An 18,604-nucleotide genomic window follows, 5' to 3' on the forward strand; every position below is an offset into this window, starting at 1 on the left:
ATCCTGGAGGATGTTTTCCTCTTCCTCTCACATAATAACAAAATAGTTTCCTCTACTTCAATTTTAAAGCAAAGGGGATTCACAGGGCTTGTGGGATGTACTGGCTCCTACAAGCAGGTTATTCCATTCCCCACCCCTGAGACTATGGCTGTGTTATAAAGGAGTAATAAGATGCCAAAGGGTAGCAACCTAAATAAATGCCCATCAGAAAGGGGCCTGGATAAATAAATTCTAGCATATACAATCAATGTAATACTGCGCAGCCATTCAGAATAAGTTGCAGTTGTTTATGTTCTAAAATAACTTAAGCCTAACAATAGAAATTAATTAAGTCATGTTGACTCTGCAGAGGAGAATTGGGGAACTTGGGGAGATAGAGGTGGAGGGGAGACATTTATAGTGAACCCTTCTGCCGCATCTGAGATTTAAAAAATTTTTACCAAGTATATATGTTATTGTTGGGAGGGAATTATGAATAGTAGAATAGTAGATAGGTAGCTAAATGATAGATAGATAGATAGATAGATAGATAGATAGATAGATAGATAGATAAATGAATAATAGCTAGGTATAAGACCAAAAGTTTGAAAAACAGCAGGTTCCATATTTTCCAGCTGCACCTTGTTTTTTTAAAGCCATCAAGCCTTTTCCATTTCCGCCACCGTTTAGTCCTCTCTATTTAGCAAGAGTCCTATCATCCGCTGGGTAGTGGAGATACAAAGCAGACTGACGCATGGATGGACACACTCTCAATAGAACCGCACAGCATACACAGCTTCCAACACGTTTTTAGACTTGTAAGTGTGTGAGGTGGAGATGAGGCAGTCTACGCTCGGGCAGTCTAAGCGGGACCTCCCGCCTGTCCCGGGGATCAGATTGGCACTACCTCTCTTCACCCTTCCATTCCTTCTGCCGCCTTACTCCCCACCCCCGCTCCAGACCCAGAGCACCCAGGCGACTGGACTGGCGCAAACTGCAGCCTACTTGCGCCACCACCCCCAGTGCTGCCTCGTGACGTCAGGGCTGAGCGAGGGGGCGCCGCCTGCTGGGTGCCCGCCCCTCCCGACCATGCGGCCGGGACTTGCCCTTTAAAAGAGCGGGGGGCCTACGCCAACCGCGCCACACCGTGGGCACTAAGACACACGGCCGCTTTCCTGGAGCATCTTCGTCTCGCCTGCCGTCCTCTTCTCGCTCCACTGGTTCTGCCACTATCCTCTTCTGCGCGCAGATTCAGGCGAGCCGGGCCATGCATCCGGCAGTGCTTCTCGGCCTCCTCGGAGCCACCATGGTGGCGGGTGAGTGGGCGCGGCGGGCCGTTCAGCACCGCGGACAGCGCCAGTCTCCATCTTCCCCGCCGCTCCCGGCGTGTTAGCTGGAGGATATTGGGAAAGAGGAAGGGTTAAATAGGTTTCTCTCTCTTGCTGCAGGTTCTTAATTTCTTTTCTTCCCCGGGTGTTTCCCTTCAACTCCCCGCCCCACCGTCTGACTTGGAAAAAGCCAGAGGGTTTCTTAGCCCAACCAGTAGAGTTTGCCTTTTCATATCTGAGTTTTCCTGTGGATAGGGAGAAAACGTGCCAAAGCCTCCAAGGAAACCTCACGTTTTGCGCTCACTTCTAAATTGTGCTCTTTTTACCCACCCGTCTAGAGAGGCGCTTTTATAGTCTTATTCTGTATCTGTATTTAAGTATTTGTTTGGCTTTTTTACAGCCAGATAACCAAGGAGAGACAGGAGTGCATGTAATATGATATCAGTTGGCACCTGCATATTTAGCTTTGTTATTATTATTCTATAAACATGATGAAACAAAAGTAAGTCTCCTATATATAAGATATCCTATTTTTCTTTTAACATAATAATATATATGTGTATGTGCGTTCAGGTATATGTGTGTACAAGTTTAATGTAACGGTTTTCTGTATTTTGTATTTGCGTTTCTGGAGAGAGGTAATTTCACATTCAAATTAATGCATTTTTAAGTTATGAATGGAAACTGCAGTAGATATTTTGAGTTTTGTATTCCAGAAAAAGAATAGAGTATGAAATAATTACAAAATGTCCTTGGAGTAATGAAAACAAAATTATTTTAGTCAATTTGGGAAAATGATTTTTTTGGTCTTTTTATTGAGGCATCATTGACATAACAGGATGAAATTTTAAGTAGTAGATATTTGACAGTGTCTCTTTATGTGTGGAAGAATGTGGGATTAATCTTTCAAACTATTCTGAATCTCAAAGAAATGATCTCTGGGGATTTGAAAATAAAGTGTGTGTGTGTGTGTGTGTGTGTGCGTGTGTGTGTGTGTGTGTGTGTGTGTGTGTTGAAGTAAAGTCACTATGAGTTTGAGACCACTGAGAAGTAAATATGTCAGCACCAGATTAAACTGGAGGTTTTCTCCAGCTGTTTTAATGACCTCATAGAATTTTTTAAAAATCTGAGGTAGAAAGTCCGAACTAGAATTGAGGTAATGCCATCCAGGAATATGAAGCTTTCATTGACAGCAATTACTGGATCTAAAATGTAAAGAGACAAAAGGAAAGCCAGTGGTAATTTATTTTATTGCAAGCTACACACATTAGGAATTTCCTATAATGTTTGTCATTCTTACAAATCACCTATAAATGTTCTCAATTTAATTCAAGAAAACCAAACAAATTAATTTAGAGTCTTTCTGGTGAAAAATATCTTCAGAAAGGAATTGCTTAAGAGGCTAAAACTGTGCTATATATTGTGCTAGAATACAAAACAGTGACATTTGTGAAACTTACTTAACTATAGTCATAAAATACTTATGGCTCTCTTATGTAAGAGAATATTTTAAGAAGGGTTCATATTTTAATATCAGCTAACATGGAGACATTATACTCTTTAAATTTTTTTTTTCATTGAGCTATAATTCACACGCCATAAAATCCACCCTTTTCAAGTGCATAATGTAGTGATTTCTAGTATATTCACAGACTGTGTGGCCACTATCAAATTTCAGAACATTTTTATCACCCCAGAAAGAAACCCCATATTCGTTAGCAGTCATTTTCCATTCCCACCTCTCCCCAGGACCTGGAAATGAGACATGGTAACCTTTAAGCAGAGCTTGTTATGTAGCAAAATCACAGGGCTGGAGGGGCGGACCTCAGGAAACCATATGGTTCATTTCCTACCCTTAAGAGCTTCTGGAGGGAGATCCACACCTTTCTACTGTAGCTACTGTGCACTCTAAAAATTAATACGAGTGAAGTAGCTACATGATAGCCATATTATACCAGATAAGATGGGTTCTGCATTCAGAAGGGCTTGCTTAACTTGTTATTTTATAAATGTGTTTTCAATCTGGGATCAAACGATAGTCTTATGAGAGATATTAATACTTCAGACATTATTCTCAGATTTATCATACAATATTATTTGAAAATTTTTCTACCATCTCACTACTTCATTTTAACATAATCATTGGGTTTCCTTTTGTGCCCCCTGAATCTTACTTTATACAAAAATAAGGTACACTGCTTTAGGGCAATCAATATGTCTTAGTTATTACTTTGTTGTCACAGATCCTATTGGAGGAACTACATTGGCACTTAGATGTCTCAGCAAGATGCATAATACACTTTCGCAAGGAGACTCTCATGCTCCTTTCCATCAAAAGATGTCTGAAGAGCCTCCATCAGAGAAACAAGTCTGTTCTGTAATAATAAACATGAGCTACAAATTGTTTAGAGTAATAAAAGAAAAATATTTCTCTCCCCCCAAATCTAATGACTGTTAATACTTTGGCAACATCAGCACTTAATAAAAACACCTATTTCACATTTGTGGGGGAAAGAAAAGAGGAAAGTTTTAGCAAGAAACTGCAATACCAAAGGTTTAGTAAAGCTAGATTTTAAAAAGGCAACTTCTAGTTTATTAGAGGAGGAATTCTCTCATTTCTTTCCAGAGAATTTTACAGAGTCCAGGTGGAAAGAGTAAGTGCCAAAGTGAGAATTTGGGGGATAAAATAATAGTCCAGCATATTGGACCCTGGATGCTAAAGAACCATCTGGATCTTGTCTGAACTAGATTTCAGGAAGAACATGGGAGTCTTTGTACCTTGTTGGCAATTTCTTAAACATTTTACAAATGATTTTAACATGCTGGATTACTTTGGGCCTCTTAAAACAATTGAAGCAGATCCCAGGCCATGGTTTGAAAAGGAAAATTCGGAAAGGTGAATAAATGGAATAGGTGTTTTATTTCCAGGTTGAGCCCTGTGATATGTAATTGATTGGAGGGGGAGTAGTTAAAGAGGCTTGGGGAGCAAACATTTTGGGAGGAAAGGTCAGGTTGCTGGTTATAAATAAACTGCATTTGAGTAGCTTCCATCTCCGATGTTTAAGAGTTTTGCCCTTGCTCCAGCTAGCTTTACTCCTGTTTCAGGGACCTAGAAAAATTTTCTGCAATGAGCTTTTTCTGCCATCATAGCAGTTTCTCCTCCAGGAAGTACCACGAGAACTGTAGAGAGGGGCCTATATGTACATAAATGCTTTTGAGCTTCTCCAATGGAAAAGGCTTAGACAGAACAAAGTCAAAGTAAAAGGTAAAAGGATCAAAGCAACTTTGAAAGAATAAAAGAAGGCACTGAAAAATTAAAATCAACTGAAGCATTTCCTAAGAAGACAAACACACTTCGTTTGCTGGTTTAAAATAAGTTGAATCTCATGAAATTTAACTTAAGTAAATTAAAAATTATCCTTTTGAAAATATCCTCATAAATTAGTTGTTAAACTACAATATCCTCATAAATAATTGTTAAGTGCCTATTTGCATATGATATTATGTACTTGGTGATCTACTAATAGAATTAGACACCTCCCATGTTCTTTACATGGCTGCAGACAACGTGGGGGATGATACAACACTGATTGATACAGATGCATAAGCAAGCTTGTTCAGGTAAAGGCCTGGAAGTGAAAAGATGAGGCAATTAATTACATAAGATAGTCACAACCATGTTTTTGTAAAGGCAGTGAGTTTTGGAGAGAATGTTTTCTTGAGGACAGGAATAGGCAGAGGGAATCACAGACATTTACACATTTTGGGTGGGCAGAAGAGTTGAAGAAGGCACCCTGGATTCATTTAAACTAGGTTGTTTCAAACTTTTTACTGAAGTATAATATGCAAACAGAAAACTGTACAGATCGTAAGTATAATTTTTCATGCTTTGAGCATACCTATGTGATCAGATTCCAGATCAAGAAACAGAACATTACCAGTAGCCCAAAATCTCCCCTTGTCTGTGGTCTGGATTTGATTTAGACTGAGTATAAGATAGCATATTTTTCCAAATCATGTTTAGGGAAAACAGCTGTGTGTGTGTGTGTGTGTGTGTGTGTGTGTGTGTGTGTGTGTGTATACACGAAATGGAGACAGTTATGGCTCCTGGAACAATCATCTCCAGCTATCTCCACTCTGCTCAACACGGACTCTGCCCCTTTCTCCAAGTAATGTGTGTGGGGGATGGAGGATGATTTTGTGAGTTTGGGGTCATACAACTTCCAAAATCAACGCAACTCATTTCCCATTCTTTTTCTCTTTCATAGCTGTCAGTTCTATGCCAGTGGATACCAGGAATCACAATGAAGAAATGGTAAGTTGAAATGAGTCTAGAATCTAGACTGCAATGCATTCTCCCACTCCTTATTATACCAAACCAAACAAAATAAAAACAAAAACAAACAAACAATAACAAAAAGACAACATCGTGTTAGAAAGCCAGGTTTTCACCCCTGAGGGAAAAGGCAAGGATGCCCCTCCTGCCCTCAGTCTCACCTCCTTCCTGGATTTTTAGTGTCTCTGAGGATAACTGTATCATCACACCATTTTCCTACCAACATGTTGAGAAATGGGTGTTTTTTCTCTTCTTGGGGTGATCTTAGTCCAGTGCCTTCTTGCACTGCCCAGGAGAGGCCTGAAAGGTTTCATTATGGTCCTGTAACTCTACATTCCTGCCCCAAGGATTCTGCATCAGTACAGATCACATAGCCAAGCATCTCTGGACAGTAGCCCTGGGTTGCGTAGTCTGTCATCCCAGTGACACCAGCTTTTGCCAACCTACTTTTGGGTTTTCCCCCAGGTGACTCGCTGCATCATCGAGGTCCTCTCAAATGCCCTGTCGAAGTCCAATGCTCCACCCATCACCCCTGAGTGCCGACAAGTCCTGAGGAAGAGTAAGTTTCCTGCACTGTAGGAGATGTTTGTCCCTTGAGTGGTCCTTGCTCGTGCTCCCTCTACTTCACCTTCCACTTTACCTCCAAATAAACTGGGGGCATAATGCAGTGGGGGGAGTATAGACTAGACTAGTATCTGTAGGGCCCCATGGACAGTGGAAGGAAGCTTCTCTACCACTTCCATCCTACATACATACCTCTTACTGAATTTCTTCCCAACTGTCTTTTCCAGCCATTACCGGGAATGAGTGAGAGCAGGGTCAGTCTCTACGCAGGAACTAAAGGCTGCTCCTTTGGGCAAACCAATCCTGCTACCTCTGTTCCCTTTTCTTTGTTTACCAGATGGGTGCAAAAGTTTGGGTTCTGTGATACTACGTCATCAAAGAACCATGATTGCTAGAAAGTGCAGGGCTCTGCTTGCCTGCCAAGATCAGATTCTTAGCCCTTCAGCTGAGGACATAGGATTCTGACCTCTGCACAGCACTAGTTGTGCCCTGGGGTCTTTTGATGTCTGTTGAGAGAGCTCCAGGGAAACAGGTAAAAATCAAATGACCCATGTCTATCAAGGACCCTGGAAACATTACATCCATAGACCATAAAATGCTGAGGTCAGGAGGATTTAAAAGCTCCTCTGGGGTTGTGGACTCAAACATCAGCCAGGGCCAGCCAAACAGGTAACATAAAGAAGTAAGGCAGAGCAGAGTACAGCATTAGGAATAGAGACAGGGGAAATGTAACAGCTCTGTGCGATGTCAGAGGGATAGTGAATGGGGGTGGGGGGTTGTCACTGTATGAGGGATATAAATGATAAATGTCTAACTATTACATTGTTTTGTGCACCTGAAACTAATAGGAAAAGTTATAAAAAAATAAAATAAAAGTTGTAATAAAAAAATTAAAAAAAAGGAGTAAGGCAAGACAGGAAAGGACTCCCAATCTGGAGCATATAGGCCCCTTTCTAAGGGAGAGCAGATATTTCTCAGCTCCAAATCTATTTGGAGAAATACAGACTCTGTAACCAGATCTTGGTGTTTTTTCAAAAGAAGTTAAAATTGGGATTAAAAAAATTTTTAAGCACATCTCCTGGTACTTAAGTATTGCCTCTGAATTCAAATTTACTAAAAATGGTATTCAGGCCAAACAGAACTTACTTCTGGGCTACCAGTTTGTGACTTCTGTCCTATTCGATTCTAGTTTTCTCTCCCATGCTGATGTATCTTAAGTTCATCCAAAGATTGGTGGAGCTTTCAGCCAAATGACTGGATGAATTCCCCATACCTATTCCCTCTCCATCTCCATTTCCACTCTCTCCAACATGTCTCTAGAGCCAGCAGACACTTACTGAGCAAACGGGCATTTGGGGAGTAGGAAAGAAACATTGGTTTGTGGCTTAAAGAGACCTTGGTGAATGTGTAGTCCAATTTCTTAACAGATACAAAACTCTGTCACCAGGTTGATTTACTCATCTTTGCAACATGATAGGGATGGTTTTCCCCTTTGCTTCAAAGTAAGAGTCAGCATTACACCTTAGTCTTAGCACATGACTGTGTGCTGCTAATGACAGCCCTTCTCTGGTCTCACCTGCTGGGTCTTCAAGCTAAATTTAGGAGAAAGTGCTAAGCCTCAAGCACAAGCTGCTACAGGCGGCACATGTTTAACGGGGAAAAAAATGAAAATACTTCTGTTCCTGACCAGCAGGCAGTAGGAATGGAGCCACACAGCCTCTGCCTGGGGAAGCTGAGATCCTGTCTGATCCGTAGCACTATTTCAGCTGACTCTCAGAATGACGTCAGTATCTAACCAAAGCCTCCCTGCTTACCTGTGCCTACCTGGCCAGCCCCGCAAGCCTCAATGCAGCAGGCACCACCACTGGCTCTCAAAAGGCAAAGGCGCTAGTGAGGGGCCAGCCTACAGGTGTCTGGGTGTGAAAGGTCAGGGACACTTCAATTGTCTCGTTTTACAAGAATATTAGCATGCCACGCTGGGCTTTAAGCAGAGAAGTACGGAATTCCACTATTTCTTGCACACTTTTTGCAAAACAGACCAGTTTTTTCTATTTCTATCAGAGCTGTTTAATAGAAGTATACTGTGAACCACAGATGTAATTTCAAATTTTCTAGTAGCTACATTAAAAAGTTAAAAAGACAGGTGAAATTAATTTTAATAATATATTTAATTTTATCTAATGTATTCTATCAATATACAATTTGTGTACATCCAATATATTTATGATATATATTTTAACATTTAAAATATTATCCTTTCAACATATAATCATATGAAAATTTGAGCTATTTTGTATTCTTTTTTTAATTTTTACTTGAAGTCTGGTGGGTATCTTACACTTATAGCACCTCTCAGTTTGGACCAACACATTTCAAGTGCTCAATAGCCACAAAGGGCTGGTGGCTTCCACAGTGCACAGCACAGGTGTAGACCCAGAGCTCTCAGCGGCCTTGGCTTCAGGCTTTCTATCTGAACTCAGTGACGTAAGTTGAAATCCAAACCTCCCAGCTAACAACTCATAGAGTGTTAACTGCATATCTGCTTTCACAAGATGTCCTTGAGTTAAGAAGGATTTAGTAAAGGAGCTGTCGATAGTTGGAAGAGATGAGAGAGGACAGAATTCAATTAAAATATCAATTATACCATCCACTGTTGACTCATGAAATGCAAAGATAACTCAGTATACTGATCTTCATCCTCAACATTTGAGAACATGTTGGGCAGGTGGGACCTGCGTGAAGGAAGAGTAGGTCTTTCCACTGGTGTATAGTTTTCTCAGGGAAGAAATATACACCTTTCTTATCACCAAACACTACGTTATTAGGTTGATGCAAAAGTAATTGCAGTTTAAAAGGTTAAAAATAATTGCAAAAACTGCCATTACTTTTGCACCAACCTAATATATTGTCACTTACTTCTAGGTTGAGTCTACACAGTTGATTGGATAATAAAAGTCTGATAAACTGGCCAGCCCCACAAGCCTCAATACTGCAGGCACCACCACTGGTTTTTAATTAAAACATTTTCAATCCTCCTTTGAATCCTGATATTTCCCATTTTGGCTAACTTTATTAAGCTGGACTCTAGTTAGAGCTACTAACACAATGATAACTTTTTAATTTCTTCTGAGAGCAAATATGGAAAGAATAGTCCCGAATTACACCTCTTTGAGTCTCAAGGTCTCAGTCTGCAAAAAGATGAGGTTGAACTAGACACATTTGAAGGTTTCCTCTGGTTCTAAATTCTAATATTTCCTAAATCCATGCTTGGATTTCAATTTGATCATTGATAGTACCAATGAGAGATGCTGGTTCGGTGTTATGAAAAAATAAAAATACAGAGAGTTTGTTATTAGATTGAAACACAGCCAAGGAGCTTTCATACCATTTGCTTTTCACCGGACCTGAGTATATCTTTTATTAACTTAAAAAATTATCCAGGTGATGTTCAGAGCCTTTAGGATTTGTAGTGATCACTGATGCTGGTGTTTGTTGAACCACAGGCAATTCTGACGTTATACTTACTCTTTTAAATCTTTTATTATAGGTAGAAAAGAGGTTAAAGATGAAGAGAAAAATGAAAATGAAAACACAAGGTTTGAAGTAAGATTGTTAAGAGACCCAGCTGATACCTCAGAAGCCCACAGGCTTTCCAGTAGGGAAGACGCAGGAGTCGCAGGGGAGACGGACAACCAAGGCCCATCAGTGGCCAACAAACAGGGAGGTGGGCACAGCCAGGAGGGAGCAGGTGAGCCCCAAGGGACCCTCTATGCCTCTGACAGTCAAGAAGCAAAGACACACCGTTCTGAGACGAGCGAGGAAGAGGACAGGGAAGACGAGGAAGGAGAGAAATACCAGAAAAGGGAGCGTGGGGAAGGTGGCAGTGAAGAGCAACACCTGGAAGAGCCAGGAGAGACACAAAGCTCCTTTCTCAACAAAATAAACCAGGCTATGGCTAAGAAAAAAGAGGAGATAGTGTCCAGATACAATACACCCTCTGCCAGGCTGCCTGAGGAGAAGACACACAGCCGGGAGAGGAGTAGCCAGGAGAGTGGAGAAGAGACAAGGAATCAGGAGAAACACCCCCAAGAGTCTAACAGCCAACTCAGGAGCCTGGAAGAACCTGAGGAAAGTGAGGAAGACGCCAGCCTTGAGGTGGACAAACGACTCTTGAGGCCAAGACATCACCACAGGCAGAGTAGGCCCGATAGGTCCTATCAAGAAGGGAATCCTCCCTCTGAGGAAAGGGGACACCCCAGTGAGGAATCTGAGTCAGACATGGGCATAACCAGCTTAGGGGACAAGACGGACCGTCATCCAACCCACTACAGGGCTTCAGAGGGAGAATCTGAATATGGGGAAGAAGTGAGGAGTTACCCAGGGGTCTGGGCCCCCAAGAACCTGGAGGGGAGACAATATGGGGGCAGAGGAAGTGAGGAGTACAGGGCTCCAAGGCCTCCTACTGATGACAGCCTAGTGAAGGAGGACAAGCGATATCGCCCCAACTCAGAGCTTGACAATATGGCACATGGATACAGTGAAGACAGTGAGGAAGAGAAGGGCCCTGAGTGGGGACACCGCCACAGAGCCAGGGGCAGGGAGCCTGGTGCCTATTCCACTCCAGACAAAGCAGAGAAACGCTTCTTGGGTGAAGGACTCTACCGTGTTCAAGAAAACCAGATGGACAAGGGAAGGAGGCGTCCACAAGACGAGTGGAAAGAGCAGGGCAGAGAGGACCTCAACTATGGTGAGGAAATGGGTGAGGAAGGAGTCCAAGGGAAGTGGCAGCAGCAGGAAGTCCTGCAAGACACTAAAGGGAACAGGGAGGAAGGTAGGCTTCAAGGCAAGCAATATGCTCCCTACCACACCACTGAAAAGAGGAAGAGATTAGGGGAGCTGCTCAACCCATACTATGACCCTTCCCAATGGAAGGGCAGCCATTTGGAGAGAAAAGACAACATGGATGACAATTTTCTTGAGGGTGAAGTGGAAAATGGCCTGACCTTGAATGAGAAGAATTTCTTCCCAGAATACAACTATGACTGGTGGGAGAAAAAGCCCTTTGAGGAGGATGCGAATTGGGGATACGAGAAGAGAAACTTTGCCCCCAAACTGGATCTGAAAAGGCAGTATGACAGAGTGGCCGAACTGGACCAGCTCCTTCACTACCGGAAGAAGGCAGCCGAATTTCCAGATTTCTATGACGCTGAGGAGCAGATGAGCCCACATCGCGTGGCCGAAAATGAAAAGGACAGGGCTGGCCCAGGAGTTCTGACAGAGGAGGAGGTACAGTGTGGGGGTTTTGTTTAAAATTAACTTAAGATGGTTAATGTTAATATGTTCAAGACTGTCTGATATTAATGGGGAGAAATTGGTGGGAATTAATGACCATGATGATGTACCCCTAGTAACAGAGTGGAGACAACTTCTGGGTTTGATTTCCACCTAACTTCTAGCCATTGTCCACGTCCCTGCCCACCTCTTCCTATTGCAGCGTTTCTCAGTCTTGGCCGCACATTGGGATCAGCTGGAGGGCTTGTAAATTACTCATGTCTGGGACCCACCCCCAGAGATTCTGTCTGTTTGGTACTGGGTGATGTCTGAGCATCAGGATTTTTTCAAACTCCCAGGTGGTTTCAGTGTCCAGCCAAGGTTGACAACCACTGTTCTGGTGTCTTCCCTTATTTGACTTTGCATCACCATTTCCTGGGATAGGAAAGAACAGATGATAGAGAAATTAGTTGCTTTGTTCTATCTGTGTCAGCTCGTGGCCTCTACCAACCAGAAATTTGCACCTGGGAAAGGTAACATTATCAGAGGTGTACCTGCCTAAACAATGTTTTTTCCTAATAATTGATTATTATGTAGGTCAGTGCTTCTGAAACTTGAATGGGCATCAACATCACGAGGGATTCCCAACCCTCAGAGTTTATGATTCAGTAGGTCTTGGTTGGTACCTGAGAATCTGCATTTCTGACAAGTTCCCCAGTGGTGCTGCTGGCCAGGGGACTACATTTGAGAGCCACTGATAGAGGGTGTGTCAGATGGCCTCATACGCATCAAAAATTCCCCCTTTCTGTTCATACTGCTTTAAACCATAACAAAATAAATAGATCTGGGACCTCTTACTTCCGTTTTTCTGTGTTTTCTAGGAGAAGGAACTTGAAAACCTGGCTGCAATGGATTTGGAGCTACAGAAAATAGCTGAGAAGTTCAGTGGTAAACAAAGGGGCTGATGGCCGTTGGCGCCAAGGGCCATTCTAAGAAGCAGCCCTCACACTGTCTGTTTTTCACTACTTCACTGAAAAACATCATTTATTTACCCAAAAGCAGAAAGTAGAATTTAGTGCTTAACACAATTGGAAATGTCTTTAACTTTTGCCTGAATGCTATTGAAAATAAGAATAGCATGACTTGTAGCATATTCTTTCTCGCAAAATTGACCCATTACCATGCTTGTGACAATGACTGCTACCATCCTTGAAAAAAATATGTCTGTTTCCATTTAAATAATAAAAGATTTACCTGAGGCCAACAGCTTCATGTCCTCAGCTTCCTTTGGGCTAACAGAGAGGAGAGTGATTTTCAAATCTGGTCTTTAAATTCTGAAAGACTGCACTAGGATTTATTCATCTTTGGATGCAGAACAGAAAAAAAAAAAAAAAAAAAAAAAGCCAACCTTTGAAGGATATAAAAAGAAAGAGATCAGGAAAAGACATCTTTTCCTCTAGCCTGGAGAAAGATTAAATAGGCTTAAAGAATCTGTTTCAAAAAATGAGCCTAAGATACTACTTTTGAAATACTATTATCTGGAGAGCTCTGGGAGTAGATGGCCAACAGTCAGTTTTCAGGGCCGAGAACGCCTGGATAATGGGAAGAACTCTGGACTTGGAATCACAACATCTGGGCTGGTCCAGACAGATGCCTGGACCCTCAGGGCCTGTCTGACTTTTACTGTGTAAGGAGACAAGGCTGTGACTTGGTGACCAAGTAGCTGTGTGACTTTGAACAAGCTTCTTTCCCTCTCTGGAGCTCAGGTTCATCAGTAAAATAAGGCTGTCTGTCTCACTGGGTTGTTATGACGATGATAGGAGTTTATGCAAAAGACTCGGAGGACGGGCTTGGCAGTTGGCAACGGTGCAGGAAATGCTGGCTGCTGACATTATTATGCTCTCAGCTTCTTAGAGTAAGACAGTTGGACAGCTTCCCCTTCTCTCTCCTCTGACCTGTCTTTTCATTCCTCATCAATGGTGGCTTCTACTTGGTTGATTTCTACTGTTTTGACAGTTTAGGTAAAGAGCTGTTGTTCTCTAGGAGGAGGCAAAAATAAGTCTGGGTATCACGTATGGCTTTTATTCATCCAGGAAGGCCTGGTTCTCCTCCCCTTGACAAAGTCAAGAATTGCCTGTGCTAACTTAACCAGATTCTTTTCAGATTTACTTTCAGTGACTTACTTTTCCAGGAGAGTTGCAGCTTTATCATATGGGGAGCAAGCCAATCATTGCTATGAATTTGACGGGAAATTGTTCTAAATCTGAGCACACGCTTTTCTAGAAGGCTGCTTATTATCTCTCTGCCTGGGGTCTTTCTTTCCTGGCCATAAGATCGTGCCGGGATGTTTGCAAAGACACGTGTGTGAGAAGTGCCGGGGGTGTCATGGCTGCTGGGCCAGTCCTCATGGTGGATAGATTTGGTATATAAATATTGTACTATTTTTCCATAACGAAGTACCACAAACTGGTGGCTTAAAACAACAGAAATTTACTCTCTCACAGTTCTGGAGGCCAGAAATCCAAAATTAAGGTGTTGGTAGGGCTATGCTCCCTCTAAAGCCTGTAGAGGAAGATCCTTCCTTGCCTCTTCCAGCTTCTGGTGGCCCTAGGCATTCCTCGGCTTGTGGCAGCATAATCCCAATCTCTGCCTCCATCTCCGCATGGCCACCCTTTTCCTGTGAGTCTCTGTCTATTCACATGATGTCCCTTTTGTAAGGACACCAGTCATACTGGATTAAGGGCCCACCCAGTCCAGTGTGACCGCATCCTAACTAATTAATCTGCATCGATCAATCCCATTCCCAAATAAGTCACATTGTTGCTGTACTAGGGGTTGGAACTTCAGCATATTTTTTTCTGGGGGTAAAATTCAACCCATTACAGGACAGGCCAGCTCCCACACCCCTCCGGTAGAATAACTCTGAGGCACATATGCTGTGTCTCCCAGAACTCCCCAGAGCATTGAGCATTACCAGGTGACATGCTTGGTAATGCACCTTTTATAGGCTGTCTTTAACTTCCTGTCCCACTTTCTACTGGTTACTCTACTGGTGTTTCCAGGGACCACCTACCAAATAAACTGCTTGTCCTTAACATCTTATTTGGGGGTTTGCTTCTGGGGGACCCCAACCTAAGAAACCATCCAAAGCCAGGCTGAATATGGCAAATAATACAACTACAGTTGTAATAGATCACAGTTGTAACCCCTTGTGTTACTACACCTTGATACAAGAAACTACAAAATGCTCAACACGTTGCAGTACATATACAACGTAATGTGTCTCTCCTTTTTCTCTGTTGCAGTCCAGTTACAAAAAACAAATCATTTCCTAAATAAAGAGAATTCAAGGGGCCCAAGATGAATAGGGGTTTACTCACTGGATGAAAGGCAAGACGCTGCAGTGTACCAAATGCCAGCCTGGCAAATCTCTCTCTCTCTCTCTCTCTCTCTCTCTCTCTCTCTCTGTCTCTCTCTCTCTCTCTCTCTCTCTCTCTCTCTCTCTCTCTCTCTCACACACACACACACACACACACACACACACACTCACACACAGTGGGCACTGCTCATGAGGCGAAGCTGCTGGCAGATGGAGCACAGCACTGCATGGTGCCCGAGCTTGGAGATGGGTCACACAGCTTCCTCCTGGCCCACTGCCTTGTTGATGCCCCGCACTCTGGCACATCCTTTCATTTTAGTTTGTGAACACTTCAGGGCAGGCGAATGTGCAGGCATGGATGACCTTTCAAGGATGCAGGAGACATCCAAGGGAATCCCACGTGACCCTTGGTGCTCAGCAGAGTGCAGTTAGGGGGTCTGGGAATGTCACAATTTCTTCAAGAAGTCAAGGCCTACCTGGGGCCACCATTTTTCCCTCTTTTAATTAAAATAATATGTCTTGATGGCAAAAATATCGAGTAGCTGAAAGGCTTATAATGGGTGTTGTAGATTGAAATGTGTGCCCCAAAATGACATATTGAAGTCCTGACCCCTGGCACCCGTGAATATGACCTTATTTGGAAATAGGGTCTTTGTAGGTGCAAACAAGTTATGACGAGGTCATTAGGGTTGGCCCATATCCAATATGACCAGTGTCTTTATAAGAAGAGGGAAATTTGGATACAGACATACACAGCAAAGAAGGCCATATGAAGACGTAGACACAGAGGGAAGACAGCCATGTGAAGATGGTGGCAGAGATTGGAGATATGCTGCCATCAGCCAAGAAATGCTGGGGTCACCAGAAGCAGGGAAAGATTCTCCCCTAGAATTGTCAGGGGGAGAATGGTCCAGCTGACACCTTGATTTGGGACTTCTGGCTCTAGAACTGTGAGAGAATAAATTTCTGTTGTTTTAAGCACTCAGTTTGGGGTACCTTGTTGCAGCAGTCCTAGGTACTTAGTAATTCAATGAGAAACAAATGGACTCTGCCCCCTCTCCTCCCAAAACCTTCTGCACATACTGTCACCTACAGTTATTTTAGAGAGTTTTCTTATTTGAGTATTGTAATTATCATGGTCTCTCATATTTTACCAGGTGATGGGACAGGAGGTGAGAAATTGTTCTATCATTACATAATTAAAATACGCAACATACCATTTAACGTACAGTATAATTGGGAGATCCCAGGAGCTAAAATAATTAACTAACTACAATAATTACTATTCTGTAGCTCAGAAACTATACACTTGGACACATAACAGGCCTCACTGAGAAAGTGAAGACCTAAGGAAGTGAGGGTATGAGCCATGTGGCCCCCTGGGGGAAGGACAGAGGCAGAGGGAACAGCAGGTGCAAAGGCCCTGAGACAGGAATGTGGTTGGCACATTTGAAGAAGAGCAAGGAGGCCAGCATGGAGGACAGTCGTAGGATGTGAGGTCAGAGAGGTGGCAGGGGCCAGATCACACAGGGCTTTCGAGGTCCTGGTTAGGGATTTTTGCTTTTGCCATTGGAGACTTCTCAGTAGAGGACAGATGTAATTGGGCTGATGGGTTGAGAGAACGCTGTAGGGAAAGTGAGGGCAGGAATGCAGAAGCCAGGAAAGAGGCCACTGCAAAAATCCTGGCAGGTCATTGTGATGACTTGGACCAAGGTGGTGGCACTGGGGGTGGGGAGAAGTAGTCAAACTCTGGATCTATTTTAGAGAGACACGATAGGTAGTGCTGATGGATTTGGTGAGTGAAAGAGGCGTCAAGGACAATAACAAGGCGTCTGGGACGAACAGAGGTGGGGAAGACTGCAGGAGGCACCGCCTTGGGATGGGGAAATGCGGGGATCTCAGGTCGGGCTATATTAAGTTTGAGATGTGACTAGATGCCAAGTGGAAGTGGTGAGTTGGGCATATGGGCCTGGAGCTCAAGGAAAGGTCTGTGCTAAAGACATGATGTGGGAGTCATCATCATAGAGATGGCACGTAAAGCCTTAAAACTGGGTGAGGTCACCTCGTGTTATATAAATGAGCCAAAGATGGCCTCTGTGCTTTGGCCTCTAGGTTGGTTATTTCTTCACTGGAGGATGAGAACTGTTAGCTCAAAAGCCTGCCAGTGCCACACACAAATTTTACACATCCATTTATTTTAAACATCTCCCAAACAAGCGAATGTTTAGACGTTTAGTGCCCACCTGCTTCACATACTTCTGCCAAACCACACCCAGCACTTGCTGGCCATTGATAAGACAAAGTCTTGTGGTCACAAGACCCCAAGCCCTGTAAGGTATAAGACTTTCACCCACTCAGGGCTATCAGATCCATCAACTCCCTTCCACACTGCTGAGTGACATCCCCCAGACCCAAAAGGCATCTGTCCGATTCCCCTCTCCCTGGGAGTTCCCTTGCCCCCCCCCCCCCCTTCGAAGTAGCAACCCCTGTTTCAGTGCTGTAGCTTCTGGACAGATTCATGCTGTGAGGGACATCCCCCCTCCCCTTCCAAACCTGTCAGAGTGTCAACTTTTACACAATAAAGCATGTACGTGCTACTGCCACCTCATGGTCATATCTTTTTCTTTAATCATTTCCCAAATCCCTCAAACACCCTACATCTACGGAGCGAGTGTAGACAAAAAAGGGAAGAGGTGCAACTGCTGAGCCCTGGGTCATGCCAGTGTTTTTCTAAACAGTCATCTTGGAGATGAAGAGGAACCAGCAACAGGGATGTAGGAATAAAGGCCAGAAGATAGGAGGGAAACCAGGAGAGTGATCTCCTAGAAGCTTGGCGAAGAAAACTTTCACAAAGAGAGGGTTCAACTGTTTCTGACGCTGCCAGCAGGTCTAGAGGACCGAGAAGGAACTCTTAATTTCACATTACATCTTTCATTGCTGCTGGCTTCAAGGAAGCTTCCCGCTGAGGCAGCTCCTAAGCGCTGCTCTCCTATTCCCTTCACCCCACAATCCCTCTCAGTGCTTCACTTAAATCCATGGTCAGCACACTTTTTCTTAAAGGCCAGGTAGCACATATTTTAGGTTTGAAGGGCCATATGCTCTCTGTCACAACTATTCAACTCTTGCTGTAGATTGAAAGCAGCCATGGACAAATACATAAACAAATTAGCATGGCTGTGTTGCAATAAAACTTCATTTATGGGCACTGCAATTTGCATGTCATGTAATTTTCACATGTCACAAAACTATTCTTCTTTTGCTTAACCCCACAACCATTTAAAAAGTAAAAACTATTTTTAGCATGCAGGCTATACAAAAAACTGAGAGTGAGCCAGATTGGGCCTGTGGGCTGTAGTTTGCTCACCCTTGATTTAAATCAATCATATTCTTTCTTATTATGCTTCCTCTCTTCCTTGAGTCTGTCACCATATGGCTATAGTTACTTTGTGTCACCCACAGCTGATGGGAAAGAATTGTGAGAGACCACTTTATCCACTTATTTGTGGAAAGTATTCCCAAAATACAAGGGGACTTCTGCTCTCCTTTCCTCCACCCTCTGATTAATTTCTCTACTTTTTTAAGTTTGTTGGTTTAGAACAATAACACTAAAATAGATTGAGCCCACTCACATTTTGAAATACAATTTCTTTATGCCTTCTGACCTTCCCATCAATGTGAAATTGAAATGTCAAGATCTTTCCAGTCTTGTTTTCAGAGCTCAGCTAAATGCCAAAAGCCCAGATTTTA

The 18,604-nt window shown here is 43.1% G+C and overlaps 1 protein-coding gene across 1 annotated transcript; it reads left to right on the forward strand.

Moving 5' to 3' along the window:
* Positions 1-708: 708 nt before the first annotated feature.
* On the forward strand, positions 709-12,744 carry CHGB (chromogranin B). Its single transcript, XM_019734917.3, has 5 exons — positions 709-1,295; positions 5,576-5,622; positions 6,109-6,202; positions 9,755-11,493; positions 12,360-12,744. Exons 1-5 carry the CDS (start codon positions 1,247-1,249, stop codon positions 12,441-12,443), a joined length of 2,013 nt encoding a protein of 670 aa, XP_019590476.3. The 5' UTR covers positions 709-1,246; the 3' UTR covers positions 12,444-12,744.
* Positions 12,745-18,604: the final 5,860 nt, after the last annotated feature.

The sequence above is a fragment of the Rhinolophus sinicus genome, chromosome 13 (genome assembly GCF_057876585.1).
Source record: "Rhinolophus sinicus isolate RSI-liver-muscle chromosome 13, RSI-T2T, whole genome shotgun sequence".
In the NCBI taxonomy this organism is placed as follows: Eukaryota; Metazoa; Chordata; class Mammalia; order Chiroptera; family Rhinolophidae; genus Rhinolophus; species Rhinolophus sinicus.

Excerpts from the sequence above, each read along its gene's own strand:
- CHGB (XM_019734917.3), top strand. The coding sequence starts at position 1,247 with ATGCATCCGGCAGTGCTTCTCGGCCTCCTCGGAGCCACCATGGTGGCG. Across the intron at positions 1,296-5,575 it reads CGGAGCCACCATGGTGGCGG|CTGTCAGTTCTATGCCAGTG; the intron begins GTGAGTGGGCGC and ends TCTCTTTCATAG. Across the intron at positions 6,203-9,754 it reads CCGACAAGTCCTGAGGAAGA|GTAGAAAAGAGGTTAAAGAT; the intron begins GTAAGTTTCCTG and ends CTTTTATTATAG.